Source organism: Lithobates pipiens, unplaced genomic scaffold, assembly GCF_037356315.1.
Source record: "Lithobates pipiens isolate NorthernLeopardFrog02 unplaced genomic scaffold, aLitPip1_a1.2 Scaffold_35, whole genome shotgun sequence".
NCBI lineage: Eukaryota > Metazoa > Chordata > Amphibia > Anura > Ranidae > Lithobates > Lithobates pipiens.
The window spans coordinates 13741235-13756370 of NW_027507811.1; the positions used below are offsets into that span (position 1 = coordinate 13741235).

The window sequence follows — 15136 nt, forward strand, 5'->3', positions numbered from 1 at the left end:
CAGATAGCTAAAAAGATCAATGGTCTCACTTGGAACTTATCTGAGAGGCAGACATTTCTCATTGCTCCAGGAACCCCCACCAACCTCTGGAGGATCCCTAGAGTTCCATGGAACCCTGGACAAGGAAGAATGCTCCTTACACTTGTGATCATTGGGAAGTATTATCCCCTTACAGATAGCTAAAAAGATCAATGGTGTCAGGGGGAACTTATCTCAGAGGCAGAAATTGCTTATTGCTCAAAGAACCCCTTTCAATTTCTGAAGGAACCCTGGTTAAGGAAGAATGCTCCTTACAATTGTGGTGATTGGGAACAATTGCCCCCTTACAGATAGATAAAAAGATCAATGGTGTCACTGAGAACTTATCTGATAGGCAGAAATTTCTCTTTGCTCAAGGAACCCCTAGCAACCCCTGGAGGAACCCTGGTTGAGGAAGAATTATCCTTACACTTGTGGCGATTGGGAAAATAAACCCCTTACAGATGGCTAAAAATATCAACGGTGCCACTGAGAACCTGAGAGGCAGGAATTTCTCTTTGCCCAAGGAACCCCTACCAACCTCTGGAGGATCCCTAGAGTTCCATGGAACCCTAGATGATGAAGAATGCTCCTCACACTTGTGATCATTTGGAAGAATTATCCCCTTACAGATGAGGAAGAATGCTTCTTAGACTTGTGGAAGAATTATCCTCTTCCAGAGAGCTAAAAAGATCAATTTTGTCAGTGGGAACTTATCTGAGAGGCAGAAATTGCCCATTGCTCAAGGAACCCCTATCTGGAAGAACCCTGGTTGAGGAAGAATTATCCTTAAACTGATGGCGATTGGGAAAATAAACCTCTCACAGATAGCTAAAAAGATCAATGGTCTTCACTTGGAACTTATCTGAGAGGCAGACATTTCTCATTGCTCCAGGAACCCCCACCAACCTCTGGAGGATCCCTAGAGTTCCATGGAACCCTGGACAAGGAAGAATGCTCCTTACACTTGTGATCATTGGGAAGTATTATCCCCTTACAGATAGCTAAAAAGATCAATGGTGTCAGGGGGAACTTATCTCAGAGGCAGAAATTGCTTATTGCTCAAAGAACCCCTTTCAACTTCTGAAGGAACCCTGGTTAAGGAAGAATGCTCCTTACAATTGTGGTGATTGGGAACAATTGCCCCCTTACAGATAGATAAAAAGATCAATGGTGTCACTGAGAACTTATCTGATAGTCAGAAATTTCTTTTTGCTCAAGGAACCCCTAGCAACCCCTGGAGGAACCCTAGGGTTCCATGGAACCCTGGTTGAGGAAGAATTATCCTTACACTTGTGGCGATTGGGAAAATAAACCCCTTACAGATGGCTAAAAAGATCAACGGTGCCACTGAGAACCTGAGAGGCAGGAATTTTTCTTTGCCCAAGGAACCCCTACCAACCTCTGGAGGATCCCTAGAGTTCCATGGAAGAATGCTCCTCACACTTGTGATCATTGGGAATAATTATCCCCCTTACAGGTGAGGAAGAATGCTTCTTAGCCCTTGTACACATGGAAAATGTCAGATCGGACCAGGTTGTCGGATAATCCGACCGTGTGTGGGCTCCATCGGACTGTTTCCGTCGGAATATCCGACAGACGAAGTTTTCCAGCTTGGCTATAAGCCCTTATACACACGGCTGGACATTCCCGACAACCAAATCCGTCGGATTTTGTCCAAAACTGTTGCATACACACGGTCGGACAAAGTTGTCGGAAAATCCGATCGTTCAGAACGTGATGACGTTATTTTGTTACGATGGGACTACGGTCAGGCTAGTAGCCAATAGCTTTGGTGTAGGAATTTGATCTGAGCATGTGTGGCACTTTGTCCGATTGGAATTCTCTACACATGATCGGACAATGTCCGATCGGATCATGTTGTCGGAAAGTTTTATAGCCAAGCTGGAAAACTTGGTCCGTCGGATATTCCGACGGAAACAGCCCAATGGTGCCCACACACGGTCGGATTATCCGACAACACGGTCCGATCGGACATTTTCCGTCGGAATGCCCGACCGCCTTTACAAGGGCTTAGACTTGTGGAAGAATTATCCTCTTACAGAGAGCTGAAAATATCAATGTGTCAGTGGGAACTTATCTGAGAAGCAGAAATTGCTCAAGGAACCCCTAGAAACCTCTGGAAGAATCGAAGGATTCCATGGAACCCTGGTTGAGAAACCCTGAGCCAGAGAATGTGAAAAGGGATGAGGAAACCCAATGCAACCTGACCTCAGATGGTCTTTCCCCTTCTCCACTTCCAAGAAATGCTTTGGTTTTATTAATAAATAAACATACATAGATTTGGCCCTGTTGATGGGAGCACCAATAGTGATGGCCGAACGGTTCGCCCGACGGTCGTTTCGGGGCGAATTTTGGCTGTTCGCGGTCCGCCAGTTCGGCGGACTATTGCCGCCGTTCGCCCGGCGGACTTCCGTGTTTACTGTGTAAAAGAACTTTGACCTATGATGACACATCCATCATGGGGTACAGGACAGCCAATTGAGACATTACAGCACATGGACACTTGGACATTCCCCCTAACTTATAAATACACTCGATCCGGCGGCCATTTTACATTCTTTCTTCTGTCACTATAGGGAGAGGTTGCTGTATGGAGCAGGGAGAGATTGCAGTGACCCAAATCGCTAGCTATTTGGTACACAAAAGTTATTTTCAGGACTGGTATAGGTGTTAGGTGTAGTTGAGGATATAGGTTTGAGGCAGTGCTGTGCTAGTGATTGTTGCAGCAGCCTGAGTGTCTTTTGTCAGTGTAGAGAGAGGGACAGGAAGGTGTGTGCTGCAGGGACAGTCAGTTTAGTCATTAGCTGTTACTATCAGGTCCACAAAAGTGCTATTCCAGTTATTGTCCAGCAGCCTCTGTTTTGTCAGTTTATATAGGGACAGGCAGGAAGCTGTGTGTGAGGCAGTGAGGGTCAGTTTAATCAGTAGCTGTTACTATATTAGGTCCACAAAGGTTCTTTTCAGGACTAGTATCAGTGGTATGGTAATAGGCTTGTACACGTATAATATTCTTTCTTCCAAATATAGAAAGAATATTATACTTGACTACTGCCCTTCTGCTGCAGTCTGCTAATCAGTCACAACCTACTTGTTCCACAAAGGTCCTTATAAGGACTGGTAACCTGGTGTAGGGTGCTATAGTACATAGGGTTGAGTGAGGTACAGTCTGCTATTCTGTAAGGACTTGTATAGGTCCACAATACATAGGGTTGAGGTGCACTACTGCTGACCGCTGCCCTATACTGCAGCAGTCCTTCATCAGTATAGGGACTGAGAGTTTTGTCACAGGGTCATTTAAAAAATGACAGGCAGAGGAAGAGGCAGGCCCTTCCGCAGGGGTGGTAGGGGTAGGGCAGGAGCAACAGGCTTGAGCCAAAGTGGGAAGTTGCAGAAGGTGCGTTCAATTACTTTAAAGGACGCACCAGACTTGGTTGAGTGGCTCGCTCAGCCTTACTCTTCTGCACCCTCCTCATCCTCTCGATCTGCACCCTCTTCTTCACTCTCTGCTATGTGCACCCCCAAAGACACTACCACCAACAACACCACCACCACCACATACCTTCCGCTTGAGTCACAGGAATTATTTTCCGATCCATATCAAGACATTTCTGATACGCAGCCACTCTTGGTATTGGATCAGGAAGAGGAGGTAGCAACAACCGCTACTCAGCAGTCTGACGACAGTACCCAGATCAGCCCAAGGAGGAGGTTGGTCCCCGGTGTTGCTGCCTACTCCGAGATCTCTACTTATAGCGGTGGGGAAGGTGACATCGATGATGACGTGTCTAGTGATGTCACGTGGGTGCCCACAAGAGAGGAAGAGGAGGGGAGTTCAGAGGGAGATATGGACCAGCAGATAGGGAGGAGAAGCAGGAATAACTTACATTGCACAGGAGGGACAAAGCAGACTGCAAATGTATCAGGAGTGAGTCATCAACCATGTACGGTCACATCTGGCGCTCCCAGGACACCGGCACATGGCTCCGCAGTGTGGGCTTTTTTTAACGTGTCCGCTGCTGACAATAGCGTTGCCATCTGCAATCTTTGCAGTCAACGCATTAGTCGCGGTAAGCCCAACACTCACCTAGGGACGACCGCCTTAAGAAGGCACATGAGCAGCCATCACCGAGCCCAGTGGGAGCAACGGAACACACAAAGCCACACTCCAGGCTCTCACCGTCCAGCCTCGTCTTCTACTTCTCCTTCTCCTCACAATTGTCCTCCACTCCACCTTCCATCACGCCAAGCTCACGTTTTTCTGCAAAAAGGCAGGCTTCCGTGGGCCTAATGTTCGAGCGTAAAAAAAAATGATGCCGGATAACCCTCTTGTCCAACGGTTGATGGCTGGCTTGTCAGAACTGATAGCTAACCCACTACTGCCATATAAACTGGTGGACTCAGAGGCCTTTCGAAAATTTGTGGCCATTGGAACACCACAATGGAAGGTCCCAGGAAGGAAGGATTTCTCACAGAAGGGCATCCCAGAGCTATATGGCCATGTTCAGCGGCAAGTGAATGTATCTCTGGCACACAGTGTCGGTGCCAAGATACATCTGACCACAGACACGTGGTCTAGCAAACACGGCAGGGAAGGTATATCACTTTTACTACCCACTGGGTGAACCTTCTGACGGCCGTCAAGCATGTAACCCGTGGCACCCGTGTAGATTTGGTTTTACCGCCACGGATTGCATGCAGGCCTGGCTCTTCTTCTCCTCCTCCTCCTCCTACTCAATCCTCCTCCCTCTCCTCCTCGGCTGACTCCTCCTTTTCCGCTGCTAGCATCTCTTCTGCTGCGCCGCCCAAGATCCCCAGAACCTATTCGACATGCCAGGTGAGACGTTGCCATGCCGTGCTGAGTCTGTTGTGCCTGGAAGCCAAGAGCCACACTGGCCCAGCACTCCTTTCAGCTTTGCGTTCAAAGGCAGATCAGTGGCTAACACCGCTCAATTTGACAGTTGGTAAAGTGGTGTGTGACAACAGTGCCAATTTGCTTAGCGCATTGAAACAGGGCAAATCACGCACGTGCCATGCTTGGCACACGTCTTAAACTTGGTCGTGCAGCGATTCGTTGTCAAATACCCTGGGGTCCAGGACATCTTGCGGCAGGCAAGGAAAATCTCGGCCCATTTCAGAAGATCTTACACGGCCATGGCTCGCCTTGCTGACATTCAGTGGCGACACAATCTGCCGGTCAGACGTCTTATTTGCGAATGCCCGACGCGATGGAACTCAACCTTCTATATGCTTGATAGGCTGCTCCAGCAGAAACGTGCAGTTAACGACTACCTGTATGAACTCTGCGGCAGAACAGGTTCTGGGGAGCTGGGGCTTTTTTCACCGTGTCAGTGGCTGCTCATGCGCGACGCATGCAGACTTCTGCGGCCATTTGAGGAGATCACCAAACTGGTCAGTCGCAGCCATGGCACCATCAGTGACAGGGTACCTTATGCCTTCCTTATGGAGCGTGCATTGCGGTGTGTCATTGATCAAGCTGTGGAGGAACAGGAGCGGGAAGATGAGGAAGTCGCAATGCTGGATGAATTACCAGGGGGGTTACTCTATCTGAGACAAGTCAACAACAGGAGTCTGAAGAGGAGTCAGAGGAGGATGGTGCCAGGGCGGATGAGGAGGAGCAAGAAGAGCATGCTTTAAACCTTTCTGGGATCCCTGTTGTGTGTGGATGGGGAGAGGAGAATGAAGAGGACGACATTATCCTGGATGATGAGCAGGAGCCAGGCCACCACACCGCTTCCAGTTTAGTGCAAATGGGGGCCTTCATGCTCCAGTGTTTTAATAGGGACCCCCATATAAAAAGCATAAGGGTCAAGGACCAGTACTGGGTGGCAACGTACTTAGACCCCCGGTACAAACACAAAATGGCGGAAATGCTACCGCCGTCACAGAGGGCTGTCAGAATGCAGCACTTCCAGGCCTTGCTTCGAGAAATGCTGCATTCTGCTTTTGCGTGCGCTGGCAGAGGAGCAATTCCCACTCCCAGAGAAGGAGTTGCGGGTACCAATCCAACAGCGCATGCAAGAAGAGGCCGGTTTGAAGATGTGTTGGTGACTTCGGATATGAGGTCATTCTTTCAGCTGACCCATCGACAGGTGTCATCCGGATCCAGCATCAAGGAACGCCTAGACCGTCAGGTGTCCCACTACATCGGGTTAACGGCCGATGTGGACGCTCTGAGGAGTGATGAACCCCTGGACTACTGGGTGGGCAGGCTTGACCTCTGGCCAGAGCTTGCCCAATTTGCAATCGAACTGTTGGCTTGCCCCTCGTCCAGTGTCCTGTCCGAAAGGACGTTCAGCGCAGCTGGGGGGATCGTGACCGATAAGCGTACTCGCCTAGCTCACGACAGTGTTAACTACCTCACATTTCTAAAAATGAATGAGGCATGGATCTCGGAGGAATTCAACACATGTGACCAGTAGACCATGTATATGTCTATAAACAATTTTTTAAATCGAGCACAGAGACCTTCTTTCTTCATTTGGCTCACTTCCTTGTCCAAAAAAAGCACACCGTAGTACATGCTCGTACCCTCCTCTTTGAAGAGGTTGAGCGGTGTCATATTTCTACTGGGGCTGCTTATTATGAGGGGCTCCCACCATCCCTGTGCTATGCTGACTTCCTCCTGGGGCTGCTTATTATGAGGGGCTCCCACCATCCCTGTGCTGTGCTGACTTCCTCCTGGGGCTGTACCTCTGCTGTGCATATTATGAGGGGCTCCCACCATCCCTGTGCTATGCTTATTATGAGGGGCTCCCACCATCCCTGTGCTGACTTCCTCCTGGGGCTGCTTATTATGAGGGGCTCCCACCATCCCTGTGCTGTGCTGACTTCCTCCTGGGGCTGTACCTCTGCTGTGCATATTATGAGGGGCTCACACCATCCCTGTGCTATGCTTATTATGAGGGGCTCCCACCATCCCTGTGCTGTGCTGACTTCCTCCTGGGGCTGCTTATTATGAGGGGCTCCCACCATCCCTGTGCTGTGCTGACTTCCTCCTGGGGCTGTACCTCTACTGTGCATATTATGAGGGGCTCCCACCATCCCTGTGCTATGCTTATTATGAGGGGCTCCCACCATCCCTGTGCTGTGCTGACTTCCTCCTGGGGCTGCTTATTATGAGGGGCTCCCACCATCCCTGTGCTGTGCTGACTTCTTCCTGGGGCTTTACCTCTGCTGTGCATATTATGAGGGGCTCCCACCATCCCTGTGCTATGCTCATTATGAGGGGCTCCCACCATCCCTGTGCTATGCTCATTATGAGGGACTCCCACCATCCCTGTGCTATGCTCATTATGAGGGGCTCCCACCATCCCTGTGCTATGCTGACTTCCTCCTGGGGCTGCTTACGGTGCAGGTGTCAGTGCTGTATATCACGGTGCTGATGTCAGTACTCTCTATCACGGTGCTGCTGTCAGTGCTGTATATCACGGTGCTGGTGTGAGTGCTTTATGTCATGGTGCTGATGTCAGTGCTCTCTATCATGGTGCTGGTGTCAGATCACTCTATCACGGTGCAGGTGTCATTGCTGCATGTCACGCTGTTGATGTCAGTGCTCTCTATCACGGTGCTGGTGTCAGATCACTCTATCACGGTGCAGGTGTCATTGCTGTATGTCACACTGCTGATGTCAGCGCTCTCTATCACGGTGCTGCTGTCAGTGCTGTATATCACGGTGCTGGTGTTAGTGCTTTATGTCACGGTGCTGATGTCAGTGCTCTCTATCATGGTGCTGGTGTCAGATGACTCCATCATGGTGCAGGTGTCATTGCTGTATGTCACGCTGCTGGTGATCATCTCCTGCACCCTCTTCTTTGCCTACCCTGGTCCCTGACCTTCCCTCTCCTCCATTGCCTTCATGCGCTCCACAGTCCTGAATTATCACAATTTCACATATAAAAAAAGAATGCTTGTAGTTATCGATCCCAGATTCACCTCATACATGTGTTATGTCATTGGCCATGTGGTGGGACTATGTTTGCACAGCTAGTAATTATTTTGTGGCTGCAAATTTGACCTGTAGGTTTGCAAAGTTCGCTTCCCATTGAAGTCAATGGGGCCCGCCGCGAACGTTACGGTTCGTGAACTATCGGCCGCGTTCGCGGTCCGCGTTCGCGAAACGTCCAGTCGGAAGTTCGTCTATCACTAAACACCAATATTTAATAAAAAGAATAAGCACAGACTTTATTGGCACAGAAAGGGACTCACACTCCAATGTATAAAACCATCAATAATTTTTATTTCGTAAAAAAATGCATATAGGTTAACAATAAAAACATTGTATAAAATTCCCTTAATTAAACATTTCCCGCACTTCGAACATGAAAATGGATGCTCATTTGCGTGCCTAGCCTGGTGTCTATAATGATTGTAACATTTCCCACACGATAAGCATTAACAGAAGACACCTGTCTTCTCTTGGGCAAAACAATAATTTTTTTTTTAACACATTTCCCACATTCCAAGCTCGATTATGAAGGCTCTCCGGAGTGAGTTCTCATATGCCTATGAAGCCCGTCTTTGCGTGCAAAATCTTTACCGCACACTGAACAGGAAACCCGCTCACCCGTGTGGTTCTTCTGATGTTTAATGAGATATTTTTGGAGACGGAACGATTTCCCACACTCTGAACATGAATAAAAAAGCTTGTCCGTGTGTGTGCTCTTGTGTTCAAGGAGGTCCTCTTTCTGCGTGAAACGTTTCCCGCAGTCTGAACAGCAATGGAGACGCACCCCACTGTGAAAATCCATGTGCCTTATAAGACTCTCCTTCCTGGTGAAACCTTTCCCGCAGTCTGAGCACGAAAAAGCGCGCTCGCCCGTGTGACTTTTCTGGTGTCTGCGAAGATCTGTTTTCTCAGCGAAACACTTCCCGCACTCCGAACAGGAATGCGGCCGCACTCCGCTGTGAATTTTCTTGTGCCTCATAAGACTCTCTTGCCACGTGAAACTCTTCCCGCACTCTGAACACGAAAAAGCACGGTCACCCGTGTGGCTACCCTGATGGTTAATGAGGTACCGTTTCTCGCAGAAACTCTTCCCACACTCGGAGCAAATGAAAGGTCGCTCGCCCGTGTGAACTCTCTGGTGGGTAAGAAGGTGCGTTCGCTGACTGAAACGTTTCCCGCACTCTGAACAAGGGAACGGTTTCTTTATCATTTGGACGATGACATGGGAATTGGGACAACATTTTTCGTGTTCTGAGGGCTCCTTAGTTGGGTGAACTTCATGTCTAATAAGGTTCAACTTCTCGCTCTCTGAGCTTGAAAAGATCTTCTCAACTGTGTCACCTTGACAAATCGATTTTGTTTTTAACGATTTCCCATCTTCAGATTTTGTCCCACATGTATCTGTCTCTTTACCCACATGAGTTTTCTGGTTTTTGATATTCCCATCTGGTGTCATACCTGCATTGTAAATTCTTGAGGAGTTATTATGGGTGAGAGCATGTAGCTTAGAAGAATTCTCACAATAATCGGAATCTCCCGATCTTTCCAAACCGTCAGTTATTGGATATACGTTTGGGGTAGCGAAATGGAAATTCTCTGAAAGATTATCAAAAGGCTCCGCAGACCTATCCAGGCAGGAAAATCCATGAGCTGTGTGCTTTACTTTGGGAGAATCTTGTACTATCCTTTCATTTATTAGGTTATCATCTGGAGAGGATGTGAGATGAGATGAATCCTCCAAAGTATTCCAGACATCTGTGTGTCCGTCTGCTGGAAAGAGATTTTTTTCATTATTGACCATTCAACTACAGAACCTCCTCATTTGTTGGGAACATGACGTTATATTGAGGAATGGAGATGGACCTTTCATATGGTGTACAGTATCTCCTCCTCATTTGTTGGGGACATGACATTATATTGAGGAATGGAGATGGACCTTTCATATGGTGTACAGTATCTCCTCCTCATTTGTTGGGAACACGACGTTATATTGAGGAATGGAGATGGACCTTTCATATGGTGTACAGTATCTCCTCCTCATTTGTTGGGAACATGACATTATATTGAGGAATGGAGATGGACCTTTCATATGGTGTACAGTATCTCCTCCTCATTTGTTGGGAACATGACGTTACATTGAGGAATGGAGATGGACCTTTCATATGGTGTACAGTATCTCCTCCTCATTTGTTGGGAACATGACGTTATATTGAGGAATGGAGATGGACCTTTCATATGATGTACAGTATCTCCTCCTCATTTGTTGGGAACATGACGTTATATTGAGGAATGGAGATGGACCTTTCATATGGTGTACAGTATCTCCTCCTCATTTGTTGAGAACATGACATTATATTGAGGAATGGAGATGGACCTTTCATATGGTGTACAGTATCTCCTCCTCATTTGTTGGGAACATGACATTATATTGAGGAATGGAGATGGACCTTTCATATGGTGTACAGTATCTCCTCCTCATTTGTTAGGAACATGACGTTATATTGAGGAATGGAGATGGACCTTTCATATGGTGTACAGTATCTCCTCCTCATTTGTTGGGAACATGACTTTATATTGAGGAATGGAGATGGACCTTTCATATGATGTACAGTATCTCCTCCTCATTTGTTGGGAACATGACGTTATATTGAGGAATGGAGATGGACCTTTCATATGATGTACAGTATCTCCTCCTCATTTGTTGAGAACATGACATTATATTGAGGAATGGAGATGGACCTTTCATATGGTGTACAGTATCTCCTCCTCATTTGTTGGGAACATGACATTATATTGAGGAATGGAGATGGACCTTTCATATGGTGTACAGTATCTCCTCCTCATTTGTTAGGAACATGACGTTATATTGAGGAATGGAGATGGACCTTTCATATGGTGTACAGTATCTCCTCCTCATTTGTTGGGAACATGACTTTATATTGAGGAATGGAGATGGACCTTTCATATGATGTACAGTATCTCCTCCTCATTTGTTGGGAACATGACGTTATATTGAGGAATGGAGATGGACCTTTCATATGATGTACAGTATCTCCTCCTCATTTGTTGGGAACATGACGTTATATTGAGGAATGGAGATGGACATTTCATATGGTGTACAGTATCTCCTCCTCATTTGTTGGGAACATGAGGTTATATTGAGGAATGGAGATGGACCTTTCATATGGTGTACAGTATCTCCTCCTCATTTGTTGGGAACATGAGGTTATATTGAGGAATGGAGATGGACCTTTCATATGGTGTACAGTATCTCCTCCTCATTTGTTAGGAACATGACGTTATATTGAGGAATGGAGATGGACCTTTCATATGGTGTACAGTATCTCCAGTATATTGAGAAACACTGGGTAGTGTCCTACATACCAAGACTACTTATATATTAAGGGCTGCATATTATTTAACTATATGCAATGATAATATATCTGTTAGGAATGTTAAATGGTGGGTTGGTTTTATTGAAGATTCTCCTATGAGCAGCAATGGTGATTTCTCAATCTTCTCATACATGAAAAATTAGCTTTCCTTTCATAATCCAGTCTCCTCTTACCCGGTGATGTGAGGGGCGGCTGATTGTCCATCATGACGTCCTTGTAGAGGTCCTTGTGTCCTTCTAAATACTCCCACTCCTCCATGGAGAAATAGACAGTGACATCCTGACACCTTATAGGAACCTGACACACACAATGATACAGTCACCATCCAGACACATCCCTTGTCTGTTACTGGATAATGTCCCTGAACTCCCAGAATCCTCCTCACCTCTCCTGTCAGCAGCTCCATCATCTTCTTGGTGACTTCTAGAATCTTCTCCATGTTTTGTCTCTCAGGTTTTAGGGAGTCACATGGAGGCACTGTGATGGTCATATGATCACCTGACTTCAGAAGAGGAAATCTCTGTATTGGAAAAACAATAGAAATATCATGTTAGAATTCCCAGAATCCTCCTCACCTCTCCGGCCAGCAGTTTCATCATCTTCTTGGTAACTTCTAGATGTCCCGGGTATCATAGAGTGAGGCTGAGGCACCATGATGGTGACATGATCACCAGACTTCATAGAAGGAAACCTCTATATTGAAGAAACAAAGAGTTCAAGCCAAATGATACTCCCAAGAATCCTCCTCACCTCTCCGGTCAGGTCTGTGTTTTATTAATACAGATAAGAGTGATGTCATGTGACCTCCCAGAATCCTCCTCACCTCTCCGGTCAGGTCTGTGTTTTATTATAGAGATAAGAGTGATGTCATGTGACCTCCCAGAATCCTCCTCACCTCTCTAGTCAGGTCTGTGTTTTATTAATAGAGATAAGAGTGATGTCATGTGACCTCCCAGAATCCTCCTCACCTCTCTAGTCAGGTCTGTGTTTTATTAATACAGATAAGAGTGATGTCATGTGACCTCCCAGAATCCTCCTCACCTCTCCGGTCAGGTCTGTGTTTTATTAATAGAGATAAGAGTGATGTCATGTGACCTCCCAGAATCTTCCTCACCTCTCTAGTCAGGTCTGTGTTTTATTAATAGAGATAAGAGTGATGTCATGTGACCTCCCAGAATCCTCCTCACCTCTCTGGTCAGGTCTGTGTTTTATTATTAGAGATAAGAGTGATGTCATGTGACCTCCTCCCAGAATCCTCCTCACCTCTGCGGTCAGGTCCGTGTTTTATTAATAGAGATAAGAGTGATGTCATGTGACCTCCCAGAATCCTCCTCACCTCTCCGGTCAGGTCTGTGTTTTATTAATAGAGATAAGAGTGATGTCATGTGACCTCCCAGAATCTTCCTCACCTCTCCAGTCAGGTCTGTGTTTTATTAATAGAGGTAAGAGTGATGTCATGTGACCTCCCAGAATCCTCCTCACCTCTCTGGTCAGGTCTGTGTTTTATTATTAGAGATAAGAGTGATGTCATGTGACCTCCTCCAAGAATCCTCCTCACCTCTCCAATTAGGTCTGTTTTATTAATAGAGATAAGAGTGATGTCATGTGACCTCCCAGAATCCTCCTCACCTCTCCGGTCAGGTCTGTGTTTTATTAATAGAGATAAGAGTGATGTCATGTGACCTCCCAGAATCCTCCTCACCTCTCCGGTCAGCAGGTAGATGATCTCCAGGGTGAGGTTAATTAGCCTCTCAGTCATGTGACTCCTGTTTTTGTCCATTCTTCTTAAGTTGGTCATGGGATCTCTACAGGATGCTCCTTTCTATAAATTGATAATCAACTGAGAATTACCTGGACTGTACTGGGATGAATAATATCAGGACAGAGTTCTTCTATCATTTTGATATCTTAGACAGCGTCTTATACTATATTACAGACCTAATTCATTAAGAATATGATACCAAAACAAATATGGAGGAAGAGGACGGACATGACAGGAGGTTACTGGGTGTAAATAGAAAATAATATCTTATTACCTCCTCTGCTGCCAGTTCCACCAATGTCTACTCTCTACTTCCTCCCGACTCACCTCTCAACTGGAACTTCCTGTCTTTATATGACATGGCTTCCTGTTTTCGCCTTCCTTTACTTCCTGTCTATGTCCCGCCACATCCTGCTAATTAGTGCGTTTCGCTGAAATAATGGAGATCGCCATCTTGTGGAGGCTACACTAGCTGAATACATTCCTATTATTATTAGTAGCCTGGACACTACTGGCTAATGTGTGAAAAAATTGTAATTTGAGTGAATCTAAACCCAGTTGTTAAGTACAATTCTCAAACCAATTGCTTTTCCTCTTTGTAATGCTGAGTTCAAATCTTATGCTTCTGATAGAAATGAAGTACAGGAGACCTTTTCTGTAGCTCAAATCCAAGGTGAATGGCCCCAGACGTTTATTGTTTGACAGTTTTATACACTCAAATATGACAAGTCATACTCTTCTTAGATAAGCAAAAATACCATAATAAGGAAAAAAACAGCCTTTCCCCATCGTGTGGTCAGCAGATGGGCGTAGTCTGAGTGACTTTACACTTTTCACAATACCTATCTCTTAACACAGTAATTTTGTACAAATAATGTCAAGTCATAACTTAAGCTAGAACTCTGATCCTATCATTTTCCCCCTTTGACATCATCCTTCTCCCAACTCTGGGTCCTTACTCATGAGTTACAGCCAATACTTTCCTGAGTACTATCCCTGACCGCGGGTTGTCAGAGGAGAACAATGTCCTCATCCCCCAGTTCCATATCAGCATCTCAAAAGAGAATCTAAGAGAAGGGTGAGGTCAACTCATAATCTCAAACTCAGAGTTCTATAGGGCACCCCTATTCATTCTTTTAACTTTCTTTTGAATTCTCTTGTATATACAACAATTAATAATTGTCATTATAGCAAAAGCAAACATAAGTATTAGTATAGGACTCAACATCCAATTAAGTATAGTAGTGGCGGTAGGAGACCATCCACTGAAAACATCGTACCAATGGTGGGTAGTTTCATCTCTTATCTGTGAGGATAAATGTATTAATTTTCCTTTATCTATAACTGCAGATATTAGATTATTTTGAAGGGTATGTTCCTGTGTCTCTATGTGTTTTCTAAGTATTTCGGACTCTCTTAAGATTTTTTGTAAGGGCTCTAATGATATTATGAAAGTCGTAGTATCAGTAAGGTTATCTACCGTCCATTCTTGATTAAATATTCTATGTGCATCTGGTTCAAAAAGGAAAGTTTCATTCTGCCATTTAAGCATTTTAACATTCTTTACACATCCTGAATAAGGAGCTGTTTTATTTAAACTTTCCATAGTTTCCTGATCATTTGTAATTAAACAAATATGTTGTGGTCCTATCTCCATAAATCTGTTTCCTACACTTACTGGTAGTCTCTGAAACTTACATATATTAGATTGATGTTTCAATAAGCAAGGTTCATAGACTGGAGAACTTCTTCCACAAACTATTCCCTTATTAGTTTTAGTACATAGACTTAGATCATGAGTCATGTTTTGTGTATCTACATAATGTCCATAGATCTCAGGATACCAAAATTCAGGTAGATCCTTTCCTATCAAGAGTGGCATTACTATTAACTTACACATTACCTCAACCCTCTCTACTTTATATACATCAAATCTTCCAGCACACCATCTTTCCTCACATTCCACTTCTT

General features: G+C 45.5%; 3 protein-coding genes across 7 annotated transcripts in view; 1 reads left to right on the forward strand and 2 right to left on the reverse strand.

Annotated features, from left to right (window-relative positions):
• LOC143955522 (uncharacterized) overlaps positions 1 to 15136 on the forward strand; it is a 433055-nt gene that overhangs the window by 126842 nt on the left and 291077 nt on the right. The window lies entirely within an intron of this gene.
• Positions 1 to 15136, reverse strand: part of LOC143955385 (uncharacterized) — a 146480-nt gene that overhangs the window by 77467 nt on the left and 53877 nt on the right. The window lies entirely within an intron of this gene.
• LOC143955733 (uncharacterized) lies at positions 8278 to 13494 on the reverse strand. Of its 2 annotated transcripts, none has more exons than XM_077465854.1 (5): positions 13440 to 13494; positions 13106 to 13225; positions 11789 to 11923; positions 11577 to 11700; positions 8278 to 9775 (listed from the first exon to the last, which is right to left on the reverse strand). In XM_077465854.1, the coding sequence occupies exons 2-5, from the start codon at positions 13199 to 13201 to the stop codon at positions 8532 to 8534; spliced, it is 1599 nt and encodes a 532-aa protein (XP_077321980.1). In that variant the 5' UTR covers positions 13202 to 13225; positions 13440 to 13494; the 3' UTR covers positions 8278 to 8531. The 2 variants fall into 2 exon arrangements, with proteins under 2 accessions (XP_077321980.1, XP_077321979.1); XM_077465853.1 differs by having other exon boundaries at positions 8278 to 9778.